Source organism: Zonotrichia leucophrys, chromosome 2 (genome assembly GCF_028769735.1).
Source record: "Zonotrichia leucophrys gambelii isolate GWCS_2022_RI chromosome 2, RI_Zleu_2.0, whole genome shotgun sequence".
Lineage (NCBI taxonomy): Eukaryota > Metazoa > Chordata > Aves > Passeriformes > Passerellidae > Zonotrichia > Zonotrichia leucophrys.
In genome coordinates this window covers 118,393,076-118,413,776 of record NC_088171.1, presented here as the reverse complement: position 1 = coordinate 118,413,776, position 20,701 = coordinate 118,393,076, and the positions used below count along the sequence as shown (strand labels likewise).

At 36.4% G+C, this 20,701-nt stretch overlaps 1 protein-coding gene across 3 annotated transcripts in view; it reads left to right on the top strand.

Moving 5' to 3' along the window:
- PDE7A (phosphodiesterase 7A) overlaps positions 1–20,701 on the top strand; it is a 76,255-nt gene that overhangs the window by 31,835 nt on the left and 23,719 nt on the right. The window contains exons 2-4 of one of the 3 annotated variants that reach the window (XM_064706169.1): positions 8,509–8,569; positions 15,202–15,234; positions 15,725–15,808. In XM_064706169.1, the coding sequence (XP_064562239.1) occupies positions 8,509–8,569; positions 15,202–15,234; positions 15,725–15,808 (178 nt within the window). The remainder of the gene's footprint in view (positions 1–8,508; positions 8,570–15,201; positions 15,235–15,724; positions 15,809–20,701) is intronic. The other 2 variants (XM_064706170.1, XM_064706171.1) reach the window with 2 other exon arrangements.

Here is a 20,701-nt window from a genome sequence, read left to right as displayed (position 1 = left end):
AGTGGTTTTGGTATGTGCTAACCAGGCTTCTTCCAAAAGAAACTAAATCATTCACTCATTGTGTGCACCTGATGGGCTTGAAGCCTCAATAAGGTTGTAGGGGTTTGATCAGTTACTGGATCATTTTTTGGCAGCTTTGAACCTCCTGTGGTAGGATCTGGTTCAGGAAGTTGGAGTAAATATGGCCTTCAAAAACAAATTAAAACTCCTGGGCTTCATATAGTATAGGTGTAAAGATCTGAGCAGCAGGTGTGTTTTGATCTGCTCCAGTTGTGCCGAATTGTAATGCAAATATTGCCTGATGCCATTTATTGTGGGTTTGTTTTTTTAAAGAAACATCAGACTAGTGGTGATTAATTGTTAGGGTGTTTTAACCTTGTCAACTATTTGGAGGTGGTAATGTTTTTAAATTTATCTCTGTGACAGTTGGTATTTTATGTGGAACTTTACAGAGCTTTAGATAAGTGCTGCATTCATGAAGTGAGGTACCAAAAGGCCCATTCTGAATGTTCTTGCCTTTGGTTTTGATCTGACTGTTTTTCTGGGGCATGGGGACAGGGCAGAAGATAAATGTTTGGAGTGTAATGGTTCTGTAGGGATTCACAGGTTGTGCTGAGAACATGATTATAGCTTAAAAGACATCATAAATATCCAGAATCATGATATGAAATGACAAAGAGCTCTATCCCACTTAACAAATCTCCTTAATTTAGTAAACATCTGCTGTGGTCTGTGTTCCCTTTTCTTGTGGAAGGGAGGAAATTAGTTTCTTAATGTTAAAACTACTCCTTTGGTGAGCTGAGCTAACTTTTGTGCACATATTGGAATTTGGAATTGATTTCTTTGCAAAAAAAATATAAATAGGAAGAGCAGATTCTTCATATAAATTTGCTTTCAGTTATTCATTGTCATCCTTTTAAACTCCTCATTTTCCTACACTGTTCTTTTTTCTCCCCCACTGTAGCTCCTTTTTTCGTAAGTATTTGAGATTTATTTGTATTTTTGAAATGAAACACTTGTCAGCTTAAAATGACAGAAATTAGAATGAATCTCAAGGCTGCACCAAGCACATAGGACTACTTTGCTGCACAACCAGCGTTCTTGGAGGAAGTTAGACTGCTTTCCAGCCCTGGGTAGGGCTGGGGAGGCTGTAGCCAGGTTCAGCCCTTGGAGCAATAAATAAAAGCCCCATGCCAGTTCAGGCATGAGTGTGAATGGCTAGTAGGAAGGATGGCTTGGTATTTAGTGGACAAAAGAAGTTAGACAATGACAACTGCTTTGAACAATTGCACATATTCGGTGCATTAACATTCATTAACATTATTTATCGTACGTTGCTATAAAAGCAATTTTGAAATATGTTTTGAAGTTCAGTTCTTAGCAGTTCTCCAGGTGGCGGAGATAAAAGGAACTTGTGAATATCACAAGTGCTGGAATCTGCTGGAAACAGGCTCTTCATAGCATTTGAAGGCAAGGCAGTATCCTGACTTAGCTCGGGTGATTTGACTACTGGAGTTTGATCCTATTGTGTGGCACACTTTGCTGTATTTAAAGATGATGACAGGATGTAATCACGGTTTTACATTTCCGTTGGCATTTCTGTGGGGTTTAGTAAGGTTTTACTGATTGCCATGTCCTCTGCTTGTAAAACTTTCTTGTTGAGTGCGGCGCTGGCAGCGAGAGGAGCGGGCAGAGCCCATTGCAGGGGCTGTCAGGTGACAGCTGCTGCCCGCCCTGTGCCTCGCTGCCGTGCCCTGCTGCCTTCGGCGCTGGCGGCCGTCGGGGGAGAGTATGCTTCAGCTATTCGGGGTGATCCAATGGGAATTGCATTGATCTGGTGTTTAGCTCTGATCCTCATCAAATGCATTACTTCTAAGGTAGGCCATTTAAAAAAAATGTTTTGACTAACTGGGTTTAGAAGTAGTCCAAGAGAAAACAAGTCATTAAGAACTTCACAAGCGCTTATTTTTCCTTTTTAAATCTAATCTGTTTTGGAAACATCATTTGCCATTTAAGATTGTGTTTCTTAAGTGTTCATACATGATTTTGTAGATCTTGACTTTTGCTTGCCTTGAAGTGGGAAGGAGTGTGTTTGTAGCAGTGCCAGTTAGGAGAGGAGAAAAAAGCGATCTGAAATGGCTTCTGAATGGCAGGAGTTGGCTTGCCTGTGTTACCAACAGATTTCCAGTTTTATAGCACCTTAAAGCCTTTGTGAAAATAAGGAAAAACAATTTTAAACATAGTGAGAATAATACAAATTAGTGTATTTTGCTTCCTGGACAGGATATCCTTTTTGTATTGTTGATTTCAGAGTTGCAGGAGTGGAAATACCAGTTTTGTTTGCTTATGTGAAATATCTACTTTACTTTGTAGCCTTTCTATTTGAGATCCCTGTGTTTTGCAAAATGCATGCTTATGTTAGGATTAAGTTTTTACTCTCTCATTCCAAAGAATGTAAGTATCCCCATAATGAATATTTGTGCTGGTAAATATAGGTGAGATTGGTGTCTGGAGATGAGAGCAGGCTCTTCTCAGCATAGCTCACTGCAAGAAGGAAGAATAAATTTAAATGTTGCATTATGAAGGAGAGCCAGAATAATTGGAGAGAATTAAGGAAACTGAAAAAAAAACCCAAAAACAAAGTTCCTGCATTAATAGATAATTTTTTTTGTTATTGCTACTGATACACATTTCTAAAATTTTTGTACAATTAACAGGAGAATCTGAAGAAGCATGAACTTGAGTTTGTTGTGAAAACAAGCTTTGCCAGGCACCCATGCCTGTACTCTTCAGTCATTGCCAATAACGTGTTTCTAAATTTATTAAAAGCAAAAATGGTCTGGCTTAGTTGCTAGCACTTGTGACAACTTTTGTCACATCAAGAAAGAGACCAGGATGCCCAGTGGATGTTCACTTGTGACTGAAGGCAGATTCTACAGATTTACAGCCTGTGTGCTAGACCAGTACATCATGTGCATTTTGCTGGTATATTGTTGAACTGCTGGCTTTTTGGAACTTGACATAAAAACCTGTTCAAGGGTTATGTCTAATCCAGTTTGGTCAGAGATTGTTTTAAGGCGGGGAAAAAGAAAAATCCCAGGTAGCTGACGTAATGCAGTTAGGCATAAATCTCCCTGCTATTTATGATTGTGTTTCTGCATGTGCTAGTGGTTGTTTGTTTTAAAGAATTAGTGTTTTTGTGTTCATTCAGTTGCCTATTTTGCCATTGCCTTGATGCTATTCTGATTTAGTTTCCTTAGGCAATACCCCTGTGTATTACTGTCCTCACTTAAACCAATTGCTTGTGGAGTTTTTTTAAGTGTACATTCTTTCTGATCAATTGTCAAGGTTTTGTTTTGTATATTTTCAAGTCTTGATTTTTTTAATGTTGGTAAAGCTTTGGGTAAATTTTATGCCACATTATATACATCTGAGGTATATAAGAAAAAGTAGCTTACAGATGCTTGTGAGATATATGTATCACTAACATTGATGACTATCAGTCAAATGATAGCTAAGTTTAAAAATGGTTGCCATCTGTCTTGGGAGGTGATCATGTGAAATAGCTTTATATGGAAGAAAATACTAAAATTATCACATTTGAATATTTGAAGGAAAGGCGGGGTTCTTACTGCTGATTAAATTTCAGAAAGGCAGTATGAATGATGTTTTCTTACTACTGGTAAACTTTCAGAGTAATGCTTTGAACTGCAGTGAAATTTTTAAATAGTAGTAGGACCATTTTGCAGTGGCTTACCTGAATTCATTGTCAATTTAAGTGCTTCTGAAGAGCATTTTTCTGTGCTTTAGTGAGTTGAAAACTGACTCTTAGCATGGATCTTTTAAATACTTAAAATAAGTCTAAGATATGTGACAGTCTTGCTTTTGAAATCTAATAATAGTTGGAGAAGTAAGGCCTTAACTAGTTTGTCATTCTCAAGACTTCTAGTTCATAAATGGTCTTATGATTTTAAATGCTTTCCAAGGGTGTATATTTGAGGTAACATAACCAGTACATTGCAATTGGTATAACAACTTCTCCACACTTGTCTTCAGAGCAGTTGAAACAAATGCTCTGATAGTTCAGCAAAGAGCTGGGACTAGAAAGTCAGGTAGGTAAAAGCACCTGCCCGTGTTGCTTTCTGTCCTGTCTTTTCTTTCCCAGCTTCTGAATGAACAACTGAGTAGCAAAATGAGGGTCGTGTAGTCCATCAAAAAGTATGGATGGTTCTTCTGATGGGTGGTACTGAATTTTGAAGGCCAACACCTCTAGCTGGTGTCGTTAGAGAATGAGAACAGGAGTTGTTTTGCTAGACTATCCACAAGCTGGCCCTTGCTGAAATGAAGTGCCCAGCAGTAATGCTGGTGTCTGCTCTCAGCAAGATTGGGAAGTCTGAGATAAAACTGATACATCAATGGAAACATTTCTGTTTGACACAAACAGCAGCAGGTGCTCCGTTTCCAAGTGGTACATGCAAATGCTTGTGCTCCCAAGCATCACTGAAGCGGTTTCCCTTTGAAGATGTATCTGTGTGCTATTTTGGCATGTTGTTCCCATTGAGTGGCATTTAATAACTTTCTATACTCTGTGAAAAGATATTCAGAGAGATCTGACTTAAATCTAAGTTCTGCTAGATACTCCCTTTGCATGATTTTGCAGAGTCCATGTATCAGTGCTGTTAGAGGATTAATGGATCTTCCAATTTAGTTTGAACTTCTTCCCTTCACCTTCCACAAATATGTCTCAAAGGAGAAGAAAAAAAAGAAGCTTTTTGACTGTATCAGCCTTCTAAAGAATAAATAATACTCTTAATGTGAAACTGAAGTTTAAGGTGAGTGGAAGTCCAGTATAAACCACCCTTCCCAGTCATCTTTCTGACATCCATCTTCACGGCTGAAGCAATCAGCCCACCCAGGTCAGGTGGCTGTTCTCGTTCCTGGAAGGGGGCAGAGTAGTTGAGAACCTCAGGTAATCATTTGAGCAATTTGTTGAATCACTTAGGATCCAGCACATTCCCACCAACCAAGTTGTCCTTGTGCTTGCAAATGGAACCTTCCTAAACACAGACCCATGAGGGTTCTTGTCTTTGAGCACTAGTAATTCATTCTATCTGCTTGCTGGAATGGTGCTTACTTGTTTGATTTTTGTACAGAGGGTCAGTAATGCTGTTAACAGGTACAAATCTTCAGGTAGACAGAGAGGTGGTGCAGAGATTTAGAAATAAATTCTTATGCTAAATGAGTTAAAAATATTGACAATAACATGACAGCAAGTAACATTTTCTGATCCAAGGTCTCTGTAGGGTTATTCAGTGTATGCTATGGTTGTTTCAACTTTGTAAGTAAGGTATATTTGTAGGGTAAGTATGGTGTTGGTGTCTTGGTGTCGGCTACAGAGAATGGGCCTTTGATTAGCCATGAGGAGGGTGGCATTTTTGGTCATCAACAAGGGTAAAATCCTGCTGATTAAGTTGTTTGAACAGTTTGGTGCTTGGCAGTTACTTTAGTTCTTCAAGACGTGTTTGTCTTTCTTCTTATGAATTTGCTGTCCGATCATACTGCAGGAAAAACTGAAGCATTAAATCTGGTTTTTTTCCTTGCTGGGTTTAAGTACTGGAATCGACAATGTATCTTAAAGAACCCCACAGAGGGTATGTTAGCTTACTTATCTCTTCCTGCCTTTTTCCTTGCATTTTTCCGGAGTACTATAGGGGGTAGAATAACAAATGCACTGTCAGTGTTATTTGAAGTGGGAAAATGGGTGATGCACCACAGCCTGCAGGAGATGGTCTGTTACGTATTTGCAGGGTAAGCTGACACAAAGCAATCTGTATCTGGATGAGTGCAATATTATTTGTTTGCTTACCACAAGTTGCTAAAAAACCTCTGTACCATTAGCTTTGTCCTTTGTCTCTTGACTGCCCACCACAGTGCTCAACTCTCTGTACCTCACTTACTTGCTTGGTATAAAGATAAGAGATCTGACCACTCATTACACCCCCCCCCCCCAATATCTGTTGGTGGAACTTGCTAATACACGTTTTCCTCTTACCTATTTTATTTAATAAATTTCAATGAATAAGTATCTTTGAGACCTCAGTCCTTTTAGCAGAATTAGCTGAAATTGTCCTGCTATTTGTGTAGTATTGCTAGTGAAATTTATACAATAAATTGTCTCTATTTTTCCTTAGAGAACCAAACTTTCTTAGGTAATTTTACTAGAGTTGATTGTTTCAAATATGTCCTTGCAGAGCAAAATCACTTGTCTATATGAGCAACTACTGTATGTTTTTAAAATTCTGTTTTGCATTTGATATCATACATGGATGCACTACTTTATAAATACTGCTTTATCTAACAATATTTTATTTTAGGGAGCAAGTAATATTTGAGAATCAACATATCAAAAGGGTTTCTTTTTCAGTAAATTTTTGTATATTGTTTTCTTTCTTGCAGACTAATGCTCCAGTTGTGTGAAGGTCTTGTAGCTGCATGTGTGCTTAGGTTTCTCCTGTATTAGATTACAGAACTGTATTGGACATGTCCAGAAATCTGTGATGGACAGGTGCAAATTGCAAGTTAGCACTAAATTACATCACTGATTGTGCCTAGTCAGTGATATGAAATGTTCCAAGCTATGGAAAATATATTTAGCTGAGATTTTTTCAAACTCAAAGGCAAGTTTAATGAAAAACATTGAAAATGTTAGTGAGAAATCAGCATCATTTTCTGGCTGAGTAGCTGTATTTCTACCTTTCCCATCGGAACAGGCATACTGCTGGGAGAAATGCTGTACAAACATATATTGAGAAATTATTTGCATGGCTTATGATCTTCCAAGAAAATATAGAACAAAGGCTGAGACAACATAAAAGTTCTGTACAGGGAGTTCTTCCTTGTAGTCTTTACAACAGCTTGGGCCCCATTATTATTATTGGACCCCATTTGGAGCTAGTTCTTTTGGTCACTTTTATAATTGCATATTAATCTTACTTTCGGAAAAAACTTCTACAACTTCAAGTGTAAGGTTTTAATTTTTGTTTTGGCATGAAAAATATTAAAAAGAGTAAGTGTAACTTATGAGTTTGGAGTCTTAGCACATCACTTTGCAGATCACGGTGATTGAGGTTACTATCTTTAGTCTGTCTTTGAGTTCATTTAGGTTGTTCTCTATAGATGCATATCAGCAGTTCTGCCTTTTTGCTTTTCCATGTAATTTTTCTTTCCTTCATTTCCTTCAGAATTCTCCTCAATAGGCAACATTATTTTTTCTGTCCTGTTTCCTAACATGATTTGATTTCTTATCTTTTGAACTTACACATTTTCAGGCTGTTGTGTGTCCCCGAGTTAGTGTTGTTCCTGATGTGTACATAGAAAAATGGATGATTGTGTTTGCCACCAGGCTGACTTTTATCTGAAGTTCTCAAAGGCATGTGGTGACTCTTGGTGGCATCAAGGACTTCACTGTCCTCAGTGTAAGAAAGAAGTGTGGTGTGCAGAGAAAGGTCATAGGAGTTTCTAATATGCACCTCCCATAAAAAATCTTATTTCTGTAAAGAAAAAATGGAGGTCTGATTGTGAAGGTGATCCTCTCATCCTAGGATTAACAGGTAACATTAATGAAGGCCTTGGGAAGGGGCAGAAGATGGTCCAAGTACAATGAAGGCACAATGTGAGGCTGGGTGCTAGGTGGAGTCATGCTTTGCAGACTGTGTGATGCCAGTGAGAACATTGCTCCAGTTTTTCGCTGTTAGAGGAGAAGTTCCCCACTTCATAGGGGACTTCCTGGATTGTAACTACCACAGTAGCTTAGTATGTATGACACATAATGTGTCCCATGTAGGTAAAAAATACAGTTTATGTGGGAGTATCTCAGTCTTGTGCATGGATAACTTGATGACTCTTCTGAACTTTTATCATCAAATTTGAAATACTACTTGCTGGCTTTCTCTGAAATGCCTTTATGCATCTTACCTCAGTGATGCCTTGTTTTGCCTGCAGAAAATACAAGGTAGAATGAAAGTAGCATGTGGCATCCTAGAGTTGCAGTAATGTTGTAATTTCACTTATTACATCTCTTACCTTTAGAAGATGGAAATACCCCATAGGTAATGGTAGATATATGAACCAGGAACTGCAAGTATTTGTTTCAATATGGTGTTCTAGAAGGCCATGAGGAGCACTTTCTTGTGTCTGCATAATCTCATTCTGTGTCTTTCCTACTGTGAGGAATGATTGAGGAACATTGGAAAGGAATATATGGGGGTGTTTTTAGCCACACTCTGATTTTGTGTTTCATAATCTTTTCACTACCAATTCGTATCCTTCCTTTGTTCCCTCTTAAAGCAAAATCAGTCTATAAATATACTTGAAAATGGCATTTTGCATGAAAGACACACAATTTCTAAAATTAATATTGAGAGTTAAAATGGAAATGGTTAATAATTTTCATTTCAATTTAAAAATTATTTTCTTCTAACTTGCTTAAAATACACTTATTTTTTTCAGAGACGTGGAGCAATTTCCTATGACAGCTCAGATCAGACTGCGTTGTACATTCGTATGCTAGGTAAGCATACCATTTTCTATATTGCAACTTCCAACATTTATGATTGATTTAAATAATAACTTTTTTACATCTCTGTTGAATTGATAAACTTAGCATTCTCTGTCTCCTGGATAATATTTTGGTTAGAATCTCTACAAGAGTTTGGGTTCTTATATGTTGACTTGGGTTTTTTTTTGGTTGTTTGCCTTTTTTAGTTTCTTTTTTCCTGAGTTGAACATTGTGTAGGATGTTTTACTCCTGTATTGAAGAAAAAGGAAAGGTCTTATAATTAACCCAATGTGTTTGGTAGAAGTAAGTTTTCTAAGTGACTCATGATTGATCTTTCTGTAATGGAATTTACCACCTCTGCCTTGTATCTTTCTAGTTAAAACTATAGCTTAGAGAACACTTATTGGAGAGTCATCACACATTCTTAAAAACTTCAGTACTGAGGCTATGAAATGTGCCAGGTGTTCTTGGAATAATGATGTGATTTTAAACAATATTTTTATTGTTAATCCTTAATGTGACTGGAGAAAGGAAAGGGTGTTTGTCAGGGCTGAGTAGTTCAGTCAACTTACTGAGGAGTGCTTCCAGAGTAGCAGGGAGATAAAGGGTAAAGCCGAGTTCAAACAAAAGAATGGTATTGGGAGGGGAAAGCATCCAGAGACCCTCTGTGGTAGTGAGTGCACAGGAGTTGAGGTCATTTGTTGAGAGGAGAAAGATGGAAGGCTCTTGCAGATCTGGCTGCCAGATTCAGTATTTCCCACACCTCTTCTGGAGGCTGCTGGTGGTGCAGATGGCATGGGGACTGTGAATGTGCTCTGAGTCTGTTCCACTGCTGTGTGATGCCACTTAATTTAGCCACCTTGAGCTATGAATCTGTGTTGAAATGGACTAGGAATGCTTGCTTGATGTCTCACACAGCTCAATGAACACCAGCAGCTACTCATTACAAATTCTTAACCATCTCCAACTAAATCAGCCAGAACATGTCTTTTTATGCCCTGAGTCTTTTCAGTTTAGTTGTATATTGCACATGTTCAAGTCCCCAGAAATTCATAACTGCATTGTCTCTGAATTTGAACTTGTAAGCTATAGGCATGTGTGTATAAGAATTTATAGTCCTAACCTACATATGTAGGAATATATGGTCATATATACATATAAATTCTATTTTGACTTAGCAGCTTCACTTTTTTTTTTCCAGTTGTTTTGATTTTTTACATTTGTGTAGTTGTTAATACTGTAGCACTGACTGTCTAATGAAGGGGTTTTGATCAGAGAATTTAATTACTTTGGGGATTTGTTTAGATGAGAACAGAAGATACTGGGTTCTAAATGTTTATTGAAAAAGCTGCTGGGTTGTTGTTGTTGTTGTAAATAGGTTTATTTTGTTTTCAGAACTTAAAATGAAGTAGTTAGGCCCATCATTTCTGCAGAAGGATTTGTGATAATGCTCAAGTAAATCTAGAGAGAAGCAAAACATGGCTTCCTCTAGTTTTTGATACATACATGTGACTGGAGAGAAAAATTTAATTTGTCTTGGAAAACTTCCACTATTCTCATAGGTAGAACTGGAAAATATTCAGAACATGATGTTAAGTAAATTAATTTTTCAATTGTACTCTCATTGAAATTAATTATTACATAATGAGATTGATGTTTGTTGTGAATAGTGTAATTCTTGCTGGCATAATTCATTCATGCTGTTCTGCTGTTCAGAAGCAGTAAATCTTTTAAAGGATTGACTTCCAACTTAGGTGGGGGAGGAGGGTACCAACAAGCAAACAAAAAATTGCTCATGGCATGTTTGAATCATTGTGTGGTAAATTTGTGTTATTTTCTCACTTAATAGATATCACTTGGTTTATGCAAATGTTATCTGTACTATACTGTACAAGTTAGCAACTATTTACATATTTTTTGTACTTGTAAATCGTCTGTAAAAAAGACCAGCCTGAAAGCTGAACAGTTGGACTCATCAGTATGTAGAAACATTCATATTAGAGTAGATTCAAGGGTTAATATATTCTATTGCAATTTTTTGCAAGAAATGTTAAGCGTTGCTTTTCCTGCAGTATTATTAGATTTTTGTTTTTGTTCTATTTATCTTAGTGCACTTGAGCAAAATAATCAATAAGGAATCATCAGCTGTAACTTAATGGGAAGTTAGGCACAGTCATGAGCAGATTTGCCTTTTACTTGATTGCTTTTATTCCATACTAATGGAATAAATGTATCTAGTAATAAAATGTACCTTGATAAGGTGTTTATCTTAGCAGAGCGGAAATGTAAGGCTAAAAGTATCTACAATAGCTCTCTCTGCCTTTGTTTAGTTGTGCTGGCCATGAAGTTGCTTCATTCAATGTTTTCAGGCTGTTCCAATGGTAATCCAATGGAAATTCATTTACACCAAGTAATTAGGAATTCCTGTGCTATGGCAGTGTGTCCAGGTTCAATTTAAAAGATCCTGTTTAGGAGTATGCAAAATAAAAAGCTCACTCCTAACTGCCTCCATCAGTGTGTCGATATAAACAGGCAGCGTTGACTGTAATGACTCATCTGTCATACCCCGTTCCCAAAATACACACTAAGCCACTCCCGTGTGCCTTATTTACTATTTTAAAATATAGATACAGATGCAGCATTGTAGAATTTTTCTTTTAAGACCTTGGAAAGGCTAAAACATCTGCATCACCGCAACCACTTTTCTCAGCAACTATGGGGAATTCTCAAAATATCTTGTAAGTGCTTCTGTGTAATCTTGATAGTTTTCTGATTTTTCTATTGCTTTTCTGGTTTCCTTTTCTTGTTGCTTTATATTGACCGAAGGTTTTTCTACTGTGCATGAGGTAGAAAGTGTGGGACACTGACTGCTTGTATTGGTGAGCATGCACCTCTCAGCTACAATTGGAGCATTTATCTTCCTTTAGAGGTCTTGATCACTTCAAATAGGAAACATTGGAGAAAAACTACTGTGTACTGTGCACGCTTTTCTCTGGTAGTTTGTTTTTGTTTTCTGTTTGCTTTAATTCTGTCACATTCAGCTGACCTGTCATCTGTTTCTCCAACAAATTTAATAGGAATTTTAATCTGTGAAGTTATTAATTCTGTCTGAAAATCCTGCTCTTCAAAACCTCTTGGCTTTGACTTGAATCCTTTACCTTGAGGTGGCTGTTGTAATTTCTGCTCCCAGCTGTGCTTCATGGTCTCTGAGGTTTCTGCCCCTGCTCTGGATGGCCTCAGCTCCCCAAGCAGCTGCTGCATTGTTGCTGTGCCACACTGCAGTGTTAGGGCAGCACCGAGTGTGTGCTGGGTAACCCTGACGCCCAGGGATGTCAGCTGTGGCATTTCAGCTGCCTCGTAAGTATCAGAGCTGTCCTTGTGGTGTGAGCAGGAATCTGAGACAGGGGCAGGAATTAAACAATCTATTTCAAGGTAAGTTTTGTTACAGCCCTGATTACTTTTCAGTTTTCAGTTGTAGCTGCAAACCTCCCTCTTACATTCCTTCTTCCATGATTGATTTAGTCTTCAATTAAGTTTTTGCCAGTATGATCTTTGTCTTAAAAATGCAAGTGATCCTGATCATGCAGGACTATTCTGGAAAAAAGTGTAGCTAAATACTCAGCCATCAGATATTGTATCATTTTTGTGCTCAGAATAAAGGTTGGAAAGGAAAGCTTCACATTTGTAAAATCTTTCTCTTGATTCTTTGGAATCTGCAAAACTGACAAAGAGGGAAAAAAATTGTTCCTGGAAGTCCAGTATCATTAAGATACTGGACTTGAATGTGTTCCATAGAGGTAACACAGGAATCTTTCCAGTGTGGCTTAAAGTGGCTGAAGAAGAGATACTTCAGATAAAAACTGTCAGTCAGCTTGCTGCCCTCCCCCAAGGAAATTTACCTATAAGCAAACTGTGGGATCTGATGGCTTAAAAAGATTGTGTAAGCATTTCAATATGTTTGTAAGGGTCTAAATAAAGAAATGTTATTCATAAGATCTTTTGTTTTAGGATTGAATTTTAATTGTCTTTTGGCTACTGTAATAATGGTTGGCTCTGAGGTTGGACTTCTGTTGCTGTTTGAAGGAATTACGTAACAGTGTCCTTTTGATTGATAAAAGTAATCTCAAATCTGAGATATCTTCTGCTTTTTTGTAAAGTTCTCTGTGACGATAAACATGCCTCCTAAAATTAAATTCTGCATAACTTCACAGTCACAGGATTGCAAAACACTTGTGCAGGATTTCCCAAGCAAATTGATGTGAACATGTTATGTTGTGTGAAGGTACAATGAATTGGGTGCATTTGGGATCCATTAATCTTCTGCAGGTTACATTAACCAAAGAGTGAATGCATAATGACAATCCAGTATTTCTGGATGTTTTGGAACTAACTATACATATGCACTAGAGATTAGTTTCACTGTGCCAATAGCACATTATTTCATAATGTGCAGCCAGTTATCCCTTTTTCTACTTCTGTTTATTTAGAAACTTAAGATGGATGTATGGTATCATCAAATTCCACTTGTATCAATATTTTTCAAGTACATTTATGGTCTGAAATCTTGAAAAATGCAGCAGTTCTGTACCATGATAATGGAGGCATCTCTTTTGCTTTTGTTTTGCACAAGGGAATTTTCTGCTTTGTTTGCTGTAATGAATTCCAGTCTTGTAGAAGGGGTATATTTTTCCAGAATAAATCCAGTTGTATACTTAAAAAAGTAATCAATTGTTGAGATATTGTTCTTCTTTTTTTTAATCGCTTCTTCTACCATGATTAGGGAGAGAGAATTTTGTTCAATAACTATATAATAAAAATATTTACCTTCCCTGCTGGGAATTCCTCATTTTATATGTATGCAAGTAAATACAATTATTTTAGCTTTTTCTTATTAGAGCTGCCTTTTTCTTATTTTGCCATGTGCATTTTTAGTATACAATTCCTTCTTTGGCTAAATATTCCTGTAAATAAACATTCACATCATTCCTGTTTAAACTAATGTAGTCAGTTGCACTTCTTCGTTTTACTTGCAGACAGTTTTTCTTGCTTTCCTCCCTAAAGTTCTCAACATTGCAGGCATTTCAAGGGTACCAAGGATACTATTATTGGTGCTGTTAGTCTATGCTGTTAGTCAAGGGTAGTAAATGAAAAAGAACAAAGCAGAGAGAAACTTTATGGACATCATTTATCAGATGAACCTGCTCATTTTGTTATTTGCAGAATTCCATGTTGGTCTTCAGGTATTTTTTCATAAAATTTTCCTGTTTTTGACACTTAAAACAAATTGTTTGCCACAACCTAGTCATACACTGTCTGAAACTATTTGCTGATTGGTACTGTGGTTTGTAAATTTTAAAAGTAAAAAACTGCATTTTAAATTAAAAATAAATCACAAAAACTGTATCACCTTTTTTGTAAAAAATTAGCTTCACTAAAAAACCTCTTTTATTTTCTTTTAATTTAGCTGGTGAACTCATTCACACAGCTGTAGCTATGCCTGATTGCCCAGATAAATATGAGTGAAAGGTAATGAAAGATGAAATTTTCCTCCGTGCACACTGTTATTTTCATATACAGCTACTAATGCATTTGCCCCCTCTCTTCCAAAGTTTCCTCTCTTTTTCATTTTTGTTAATTTATTTTGTAAATAAAATTCACCAGTTGCTTGTGCCTAACAGAAGAGTTCTACAATTTGCTGCCTCTGTATTGCCTGGAAGGAAACAAGTCTCTTGCACTCTGCTCAAATGAATGCTTGAAGCCTTTATTAGTAATATATTGTAAGTGGTCTGAAAATTAATTCTTGGAGATAGTAATTGGGTTGCTTTCCCTTGCAGCTCAGTTATGACTTTCAGTTAAAATAAAAAAGGATTAATAACTGAAGGGCACATGTATTTACTATATTTTTACTGATGTGTAAACTTTAGGGGAGCCCTGGGCCTGCTTACCCCATTTGTGGTCCTTCCAGCATGCCTCACAAGATAACATTCATTCTAGATGTGTCAGTGTTTATAGATATGTATCTCTAGAAAGATACCTGTTAGGTATTTAAAAGCACATTTACTGAAGTGTAAGTCAGTACCTTGAGCTATTTTCTCATAAGCTGACTGCTTCAGCGTTACACATTGCAGGTTAGAAAAGAAAAAATGGAAAAAAATGCTCTCAAGATGCCTATGACTTGATGAAAAATAAATAGCTGTATTTTTATTTAGTTCTTATAAACTCAATCATAGTGCTTTTTGTTAATTACTTATTTTGGTTTCATGTGGGAAGTCATGTGTTTGAAGTGAGGCGAATACGACACTTGATAGATTCTCATAATTAGAAACCACAACATTTGCACATCTTAAATTTACCTTTGTTAAAGTTTGAGGAGGGAAACTTGCAGTTTTGCAAGTATTGCATTTGATTCTCGAAGATTTCTCCAAATTTGTAATTACAAAAAGCTTTCAAGTGAAAGTTTTTAATGCAGGTGAACTGCTGATATTAATACATGCAACTATCTCACGAAAGAATACTGATCAGCTTTCAGTTGGTAAAATGCATAAGTAGAAATCAAGTAGCATGCTAAAAGATTGAGGTTGAAGCTAATTACAGTGCAAAATAGTTTGATCAAATTTTAATACTGAGTTTTGGTATTTTAATAGGCTCTTGTGTAATATTCAAACAGCTGAGCGCAAGTAAGTAAATGCTAGTGGGAAAATATTTTATAATATAAAACCATATTGTAACTAGCTTCTTTGCTAAAAGCTACCATTTCTAGAAGTTGAATCTTTTTTGTATTCTACAAAATGTTATTGTTGTATGTGTGTTACTGAGGAGCAAATCAACTTTAAATGTTCTTGTTTTCTGTCATATTAAGGTGCATTTTTACCATACTGGTGTAGCAAGCTCTTCCTAATTTCATCTGAATGCTTATCACATGCTTCTGGCAACGTATGCTTAGGCAGGAGAGATTTTGGCAAGAAAGCATGTGATTGCATGTTTAACAAGTCTTCAAACTTTGTTTTGAATTTCACCTTAAAAACAAACAGCATTGAAGTAGGCCTATTGTTTGAATTACTCTCCTCCATTAAGAACATGAATCTTTACCCCTCCAGGCTATGTTCATTTGCATTTTATCTCTGCCACTCTTCCACACTTTTATTTCACTCTTGACCCTGTTTCTAGGAGATGTGCGAGTAAGAAGTCGGGCAGGATTTGAAACAGAGAGAAGAGGTTCTCATCCATACATTGATTTCCGTATTTTTCACTGTAAGTATTTAAAAGCAGATAAATGACAAATAAACAAAGGCTTCCATCAATTTTAACAACTGAGCCTCTAAAGTAAAGTTAGCAGCTCTTATAGCAAGACGATTTTTTTATACTTCTTAGGAAAATCTTTCATTCTAGCTCATTACCAAAAATAGAAGAGGAATATCTTCACTACTAAATAGTTTTTTAAAAAAATTATAATTTTAAACTCACTGAATTTAGACCTGAATCCATATGGAAATGAAGATGTATCTTCTAAACAGCTACTGATGTGTGTGCTGTGTGCTTACTTGGCAGACACAATCTGTTGAGGAGAATACTTTTCTGTTTTTATAAAGCACTAGAAAGGCCCTGTCCAGGATGACGCTTGAACAGGATTACGGTAATATCAATATTCTTGACCTCATCATAATGAATGAACATTTACATCTACTCAGGTGTGTAGCTAGGCCTTAAATTTTTGGACAGAGACAGATCTTAAATAAAAATTAAAGTTTTAGGAGAAAGTGGCTGCCTAAATTTTTTTGATTATGTGTTTGAGGAATCTTTTATTTTTTCAGAAGTGTTACAAGAAGAATATTTTTGTAGAGAAAAAAGTTGAATTATCCATCCATATTATTACAACTAAATTTGTCAGTAGTTGTTGTAATATAAAGTTTTGACACCATCAAACCAATATGCAGCAAAAGTGCAGGGGATCTGAGTCTTAATTAAATTATGCCAATAATTAAGATACTAAGTGTCATAAAGGATCTATACCAGCATTGTATCAGCACAATTCCAAGTATTCTGAATGCAATGGAGAGATTTAGTAAAGTAGATTTCATGGTAGTAAGTGTGGTTGTTGTAATTACTTTATGAATAAAAATGAGTGGCAGAAACTGGTCTTATACTCTGATCTTAACTGAAGTTATCATTTTTAAAAGTAGATAATTTCTAAAACTCTTAAACTCTTAGTTTTGTTCAAAAGTTTCATAAAAATAGGTGAGAAAACAAAGTTTGAAGAGTGTGCTATGTAGATTTTTTTCAATACAGAGGATAAGAGTTTCATCTCAAATCCTGATTGAGTGTAATAAATTCTCTGCAGAAATAGCATGCAATTTATGAAGTATGTAATTGTCTTTTTGTGTATATATATATATATATATGGCATTTCATGCTGATATAGGAAATGCTAACAAGTATTAAAATAACTGCCTGTTAAAAGGCAGTCATATGATATTATTGCTGTTGTCAGATTAACTGTTTTTTATGGTCCTCATCACACTGTTTCTTTCCATCCTCATGATTGTGCATCAGGCAGATCATGACTAGTCTCAGTAAAAGAACTTTCACACCCTTTCTCCTTGCCCCTACTTGTTGAGGCACAGCCACCAGCTTTTAGCAACATCACCTGTGGTGTTTAATGACAGCAAAAAATATTGCTAGAAGGGCCAAAAAATTCTTTGGCTTTAACTTCCCACGCAGGTCAGTTTGTCTGTTAGTTTTCAGAGTTGTCATATTATAGTCAGACTTTTTTGCACTTCAGGACTGTAGTTTGTTGAAAAGGTGCTCTGACTTCCGGGCTCCTGCCACATTGTGGAGTTTCTTTCAAAGTCAAGAATTCCGCACAATCTCTCACCATATTAGTGGGTTATCTAATAATTTACATAAATGTGGGATTCTTTTTTATCCATAAAATGTTTTTTTTCCCCTCTCTGCATTGCTAATTTATTTCTGATCAGAGTTTCCTTAATTGTTTTAAGTCAAAGAGATTTAGTAATGCACTGTGAGACTGCCATTAGAGAGAAGTTGCAGGAATCAGACTTGACCTAATTTTTAGGATATTCTCCCTGTCTGTTCCCCTGCCCTCTCCTGGTTACTTCAGGAGGAGTTGATTCTGCCACACAGAGGTAAATGACTGAAAAATACCCATTAGAGCGATAACTTGTGAGAGGAGTCAGCCAGCTCTTCTTTCCTTGGGGCAAATACTGAACTGGAAAGGGTCTCTTTAGCTGAAGCAGACTAAACCATCTGAATGTTGCCTTTTTTGTTTTTCTCCACCACAGCTGATCCTGAACATCAGTAATGCATGGACATGCTTCCTCCATTGTGTTTGTGTAGTTTCACTGTAACTTCCTCGTACTATCCACTAGCTATATTCTGTGGTTCCAAATTGTTTGCAATGGTCATTGCTTATGTGTTTTGCACAGGATTTATATAGTTGCTGTCAGTCACAGTGCTGACTGTGACTGACAGCATTAGTGCTGTTCTGTGTTTTGCTTAGCTAACTTTGGTTGTTCAGCATTGTTTTCTTTTTCTGTCAATGATGTTTTGAGAAGAGTTTGAATATCTTTCAGGTGGGGTAGCTAATAATATGCTGACCAGTCTCTTCTCTAATATTTATTGATAGGCTCTTAACCCAGTATTTTACTGATAGGTTGGAAGAGTAGTGAATTTTAAATGCATTGCTTTGCTTCATAACACTATTTGAACTCACAGCTTCAACCACTGTTGCCGAAGTAAAGTTTGTCAGCACTTCTTTCTGAAGATCACTTCTATATCTTCTTAGGCATTATAAGCTCAGCATCTCTATGTTCATCCCAAAATTCTATAACTGATACATGAATATTCAAGTTTCTAACCTGTCTAGAAGTATTCTCAACAGTAACTTTTAGAAAGTTTGATTTTAGGAAGATGGTTGGAAAAATATTGTTGTTGTTAGGATAGTGGAATGGGAGTAATATCTGAGCTTTATTAAATGCAGGATTTCACTGATGATTAAGCTAACTTTGTTCGATGGTAGTTTTCCTAATACATTATCTGTTACTCCAGCAGTCTCCTTTTTATAGGTAATTGCAGGAACTACCAAGAAGAATAGCTTAATACATTTTTGTTTTAACAACACTGCTTCCTGGTGAATGGGCAAAGTGAGGATTATATTCTTCTTGTTGGTTGGCAGCTGGTTAATGTTATCAGTTATCAGTTTTTCTGTTACTGTGTTCTGTTGGTTATGCCTGTGTGGGACCATGGGCATAACATCAAGATGGCATCTTAAATCCACCATTTCTGGAAAGGAGAGAGCAGCCAACTTTATTCCTCTGAATTTCTTCCTCAACTTTCTTCCTCTGAATTCACTGTTGCACAGTAAAATGCATACACTGTAATGTTTTATTGTAGTGACTGTAGAACATTGGATCTACTTTTCACTCCATGAGAAACAAGAAGGGAGTGTTGCAGTTTGCTGTGAGAACGCAGCATGTACTGTTTGGTTTTCAGGGACGCTATTGAAGAAGTGATTGCAGTGGTTATAATCACTCTTACTGTCTTCTGGTTTACCAATAGGCTACGGTTTACATGAATACTTCAAAATGTTCTTTACATTGCTTCAGACATCATATCCAGTAACTCAGTCTTCAGTGTTGTCGGAGTATGTTGATAAAAGCTAATGTGAAACAAAATCTTTGATAGAAGAATTGGTGACAAGATAAAAATATTCCTTTTTTTCAGAAACAGTAAACCAGCAATAAAGTTGTAGACTTTGTTTTCTTGCTGTTGAGAAGTTGTCAGTAGTGTCTATTTTTTAATGTATGTATGTATGTATACACACTACCTGTAAGAAATTTTGATTGTTGGAGGTGTTCCTAGCATGCACAAAGAAAGGCGTATATAATGTGCCCTAATCATTCTCTGTTTCTCCTGAAAAATAACCCCAAACAGTGAGTGTGCACAGTGATTTGTACGTTATGTTATAGTGAGGAAGTGAAGCCAAAATGAATGAAGATCAAATGAATAATTAAGATAACAAAAAAATATTGAGAAATGTCATATGCAGATACAGCTGAAATTAATGCTTTTAAGCTTCCTTTTAGGAAAGGGTTGTTGGATATAGTCTGGAGGAACCAAATAGAAAAATGAATATTTTGGTTTTGCAGAGAAGAAACCTGGTTTTCTTATTGTTTTTCCTGTTGTACTTGGCCTAGAATAAGTAAGGTCTTGTCAAAAAGGTTTTTAGAATTCTCTTGTGCCAGTCTCATCTGAGCATGCTTCTATGGGGGGATGATGATGTTGCCACTACATGGGACTCTGTTTTGTGTTTTATAGATGACCAAATCTGTCACATCTGTGAGTTAAAATATCTTAGAAAGAAGAAGGGATTTTGAATTAGTCAGTATGTGTTTGGTAACATTCAGGAATGCTCAATTTTGAAGAAAATAGTCACTTGCATACAGAATAATGGTACAGTATAAGACTTCATTGAGACTTAGATGATTCTCCTTAGCTGTGTATGGAGCCTTTTAACAGGGAAATGGAAAGAAAGGAAGAGATATTTTATAAATGATGTATAAATCTAATTCTCTTCATTGAGAGTGCAAATACATGATGAAATTCCAGAGTTTCCCTTTTTTTATACAACCTTCAGACTGTTTATTTGGAAATTACCATTTGTGGATTGTATTATAAGCTGTTCTGAGGTCTGGCAAAAATGTCAGCATGTGCTGTTTCAAGGATTTTTTTAACTTTCTGGTTCTTAACTCATGAACCATTTGAAAATGTTTACCTTGAACAGTGAGTTTAGACTTCCCTTGGCTGAGATTCCAGAATTCAAAGAAGAGACGAGTGCAAATCCAAATTGATTGCCTGAAACAATTTGAAAAATCTTTGTGTAGCAGCAGCTAATGATGCTTTTGGTGATACCATCTAAAGATTGAGATAAAGTAAGCAGAGTCCAGATTAATTTCAATGCCCTTTTTTGTTTCAGAAAATAGAGGAATTACCTATTTGGTTATGTTTAACAGGAATTATCTGTCTTGTTCAGCAGTCCTCTGTGAAGAAGGGTGAGTTTCACAATGAGTAAAGTAATGCAGGAAGATTCATGTGATCACAGCTTGAAGTATTTGTTTCCCTTTGAAA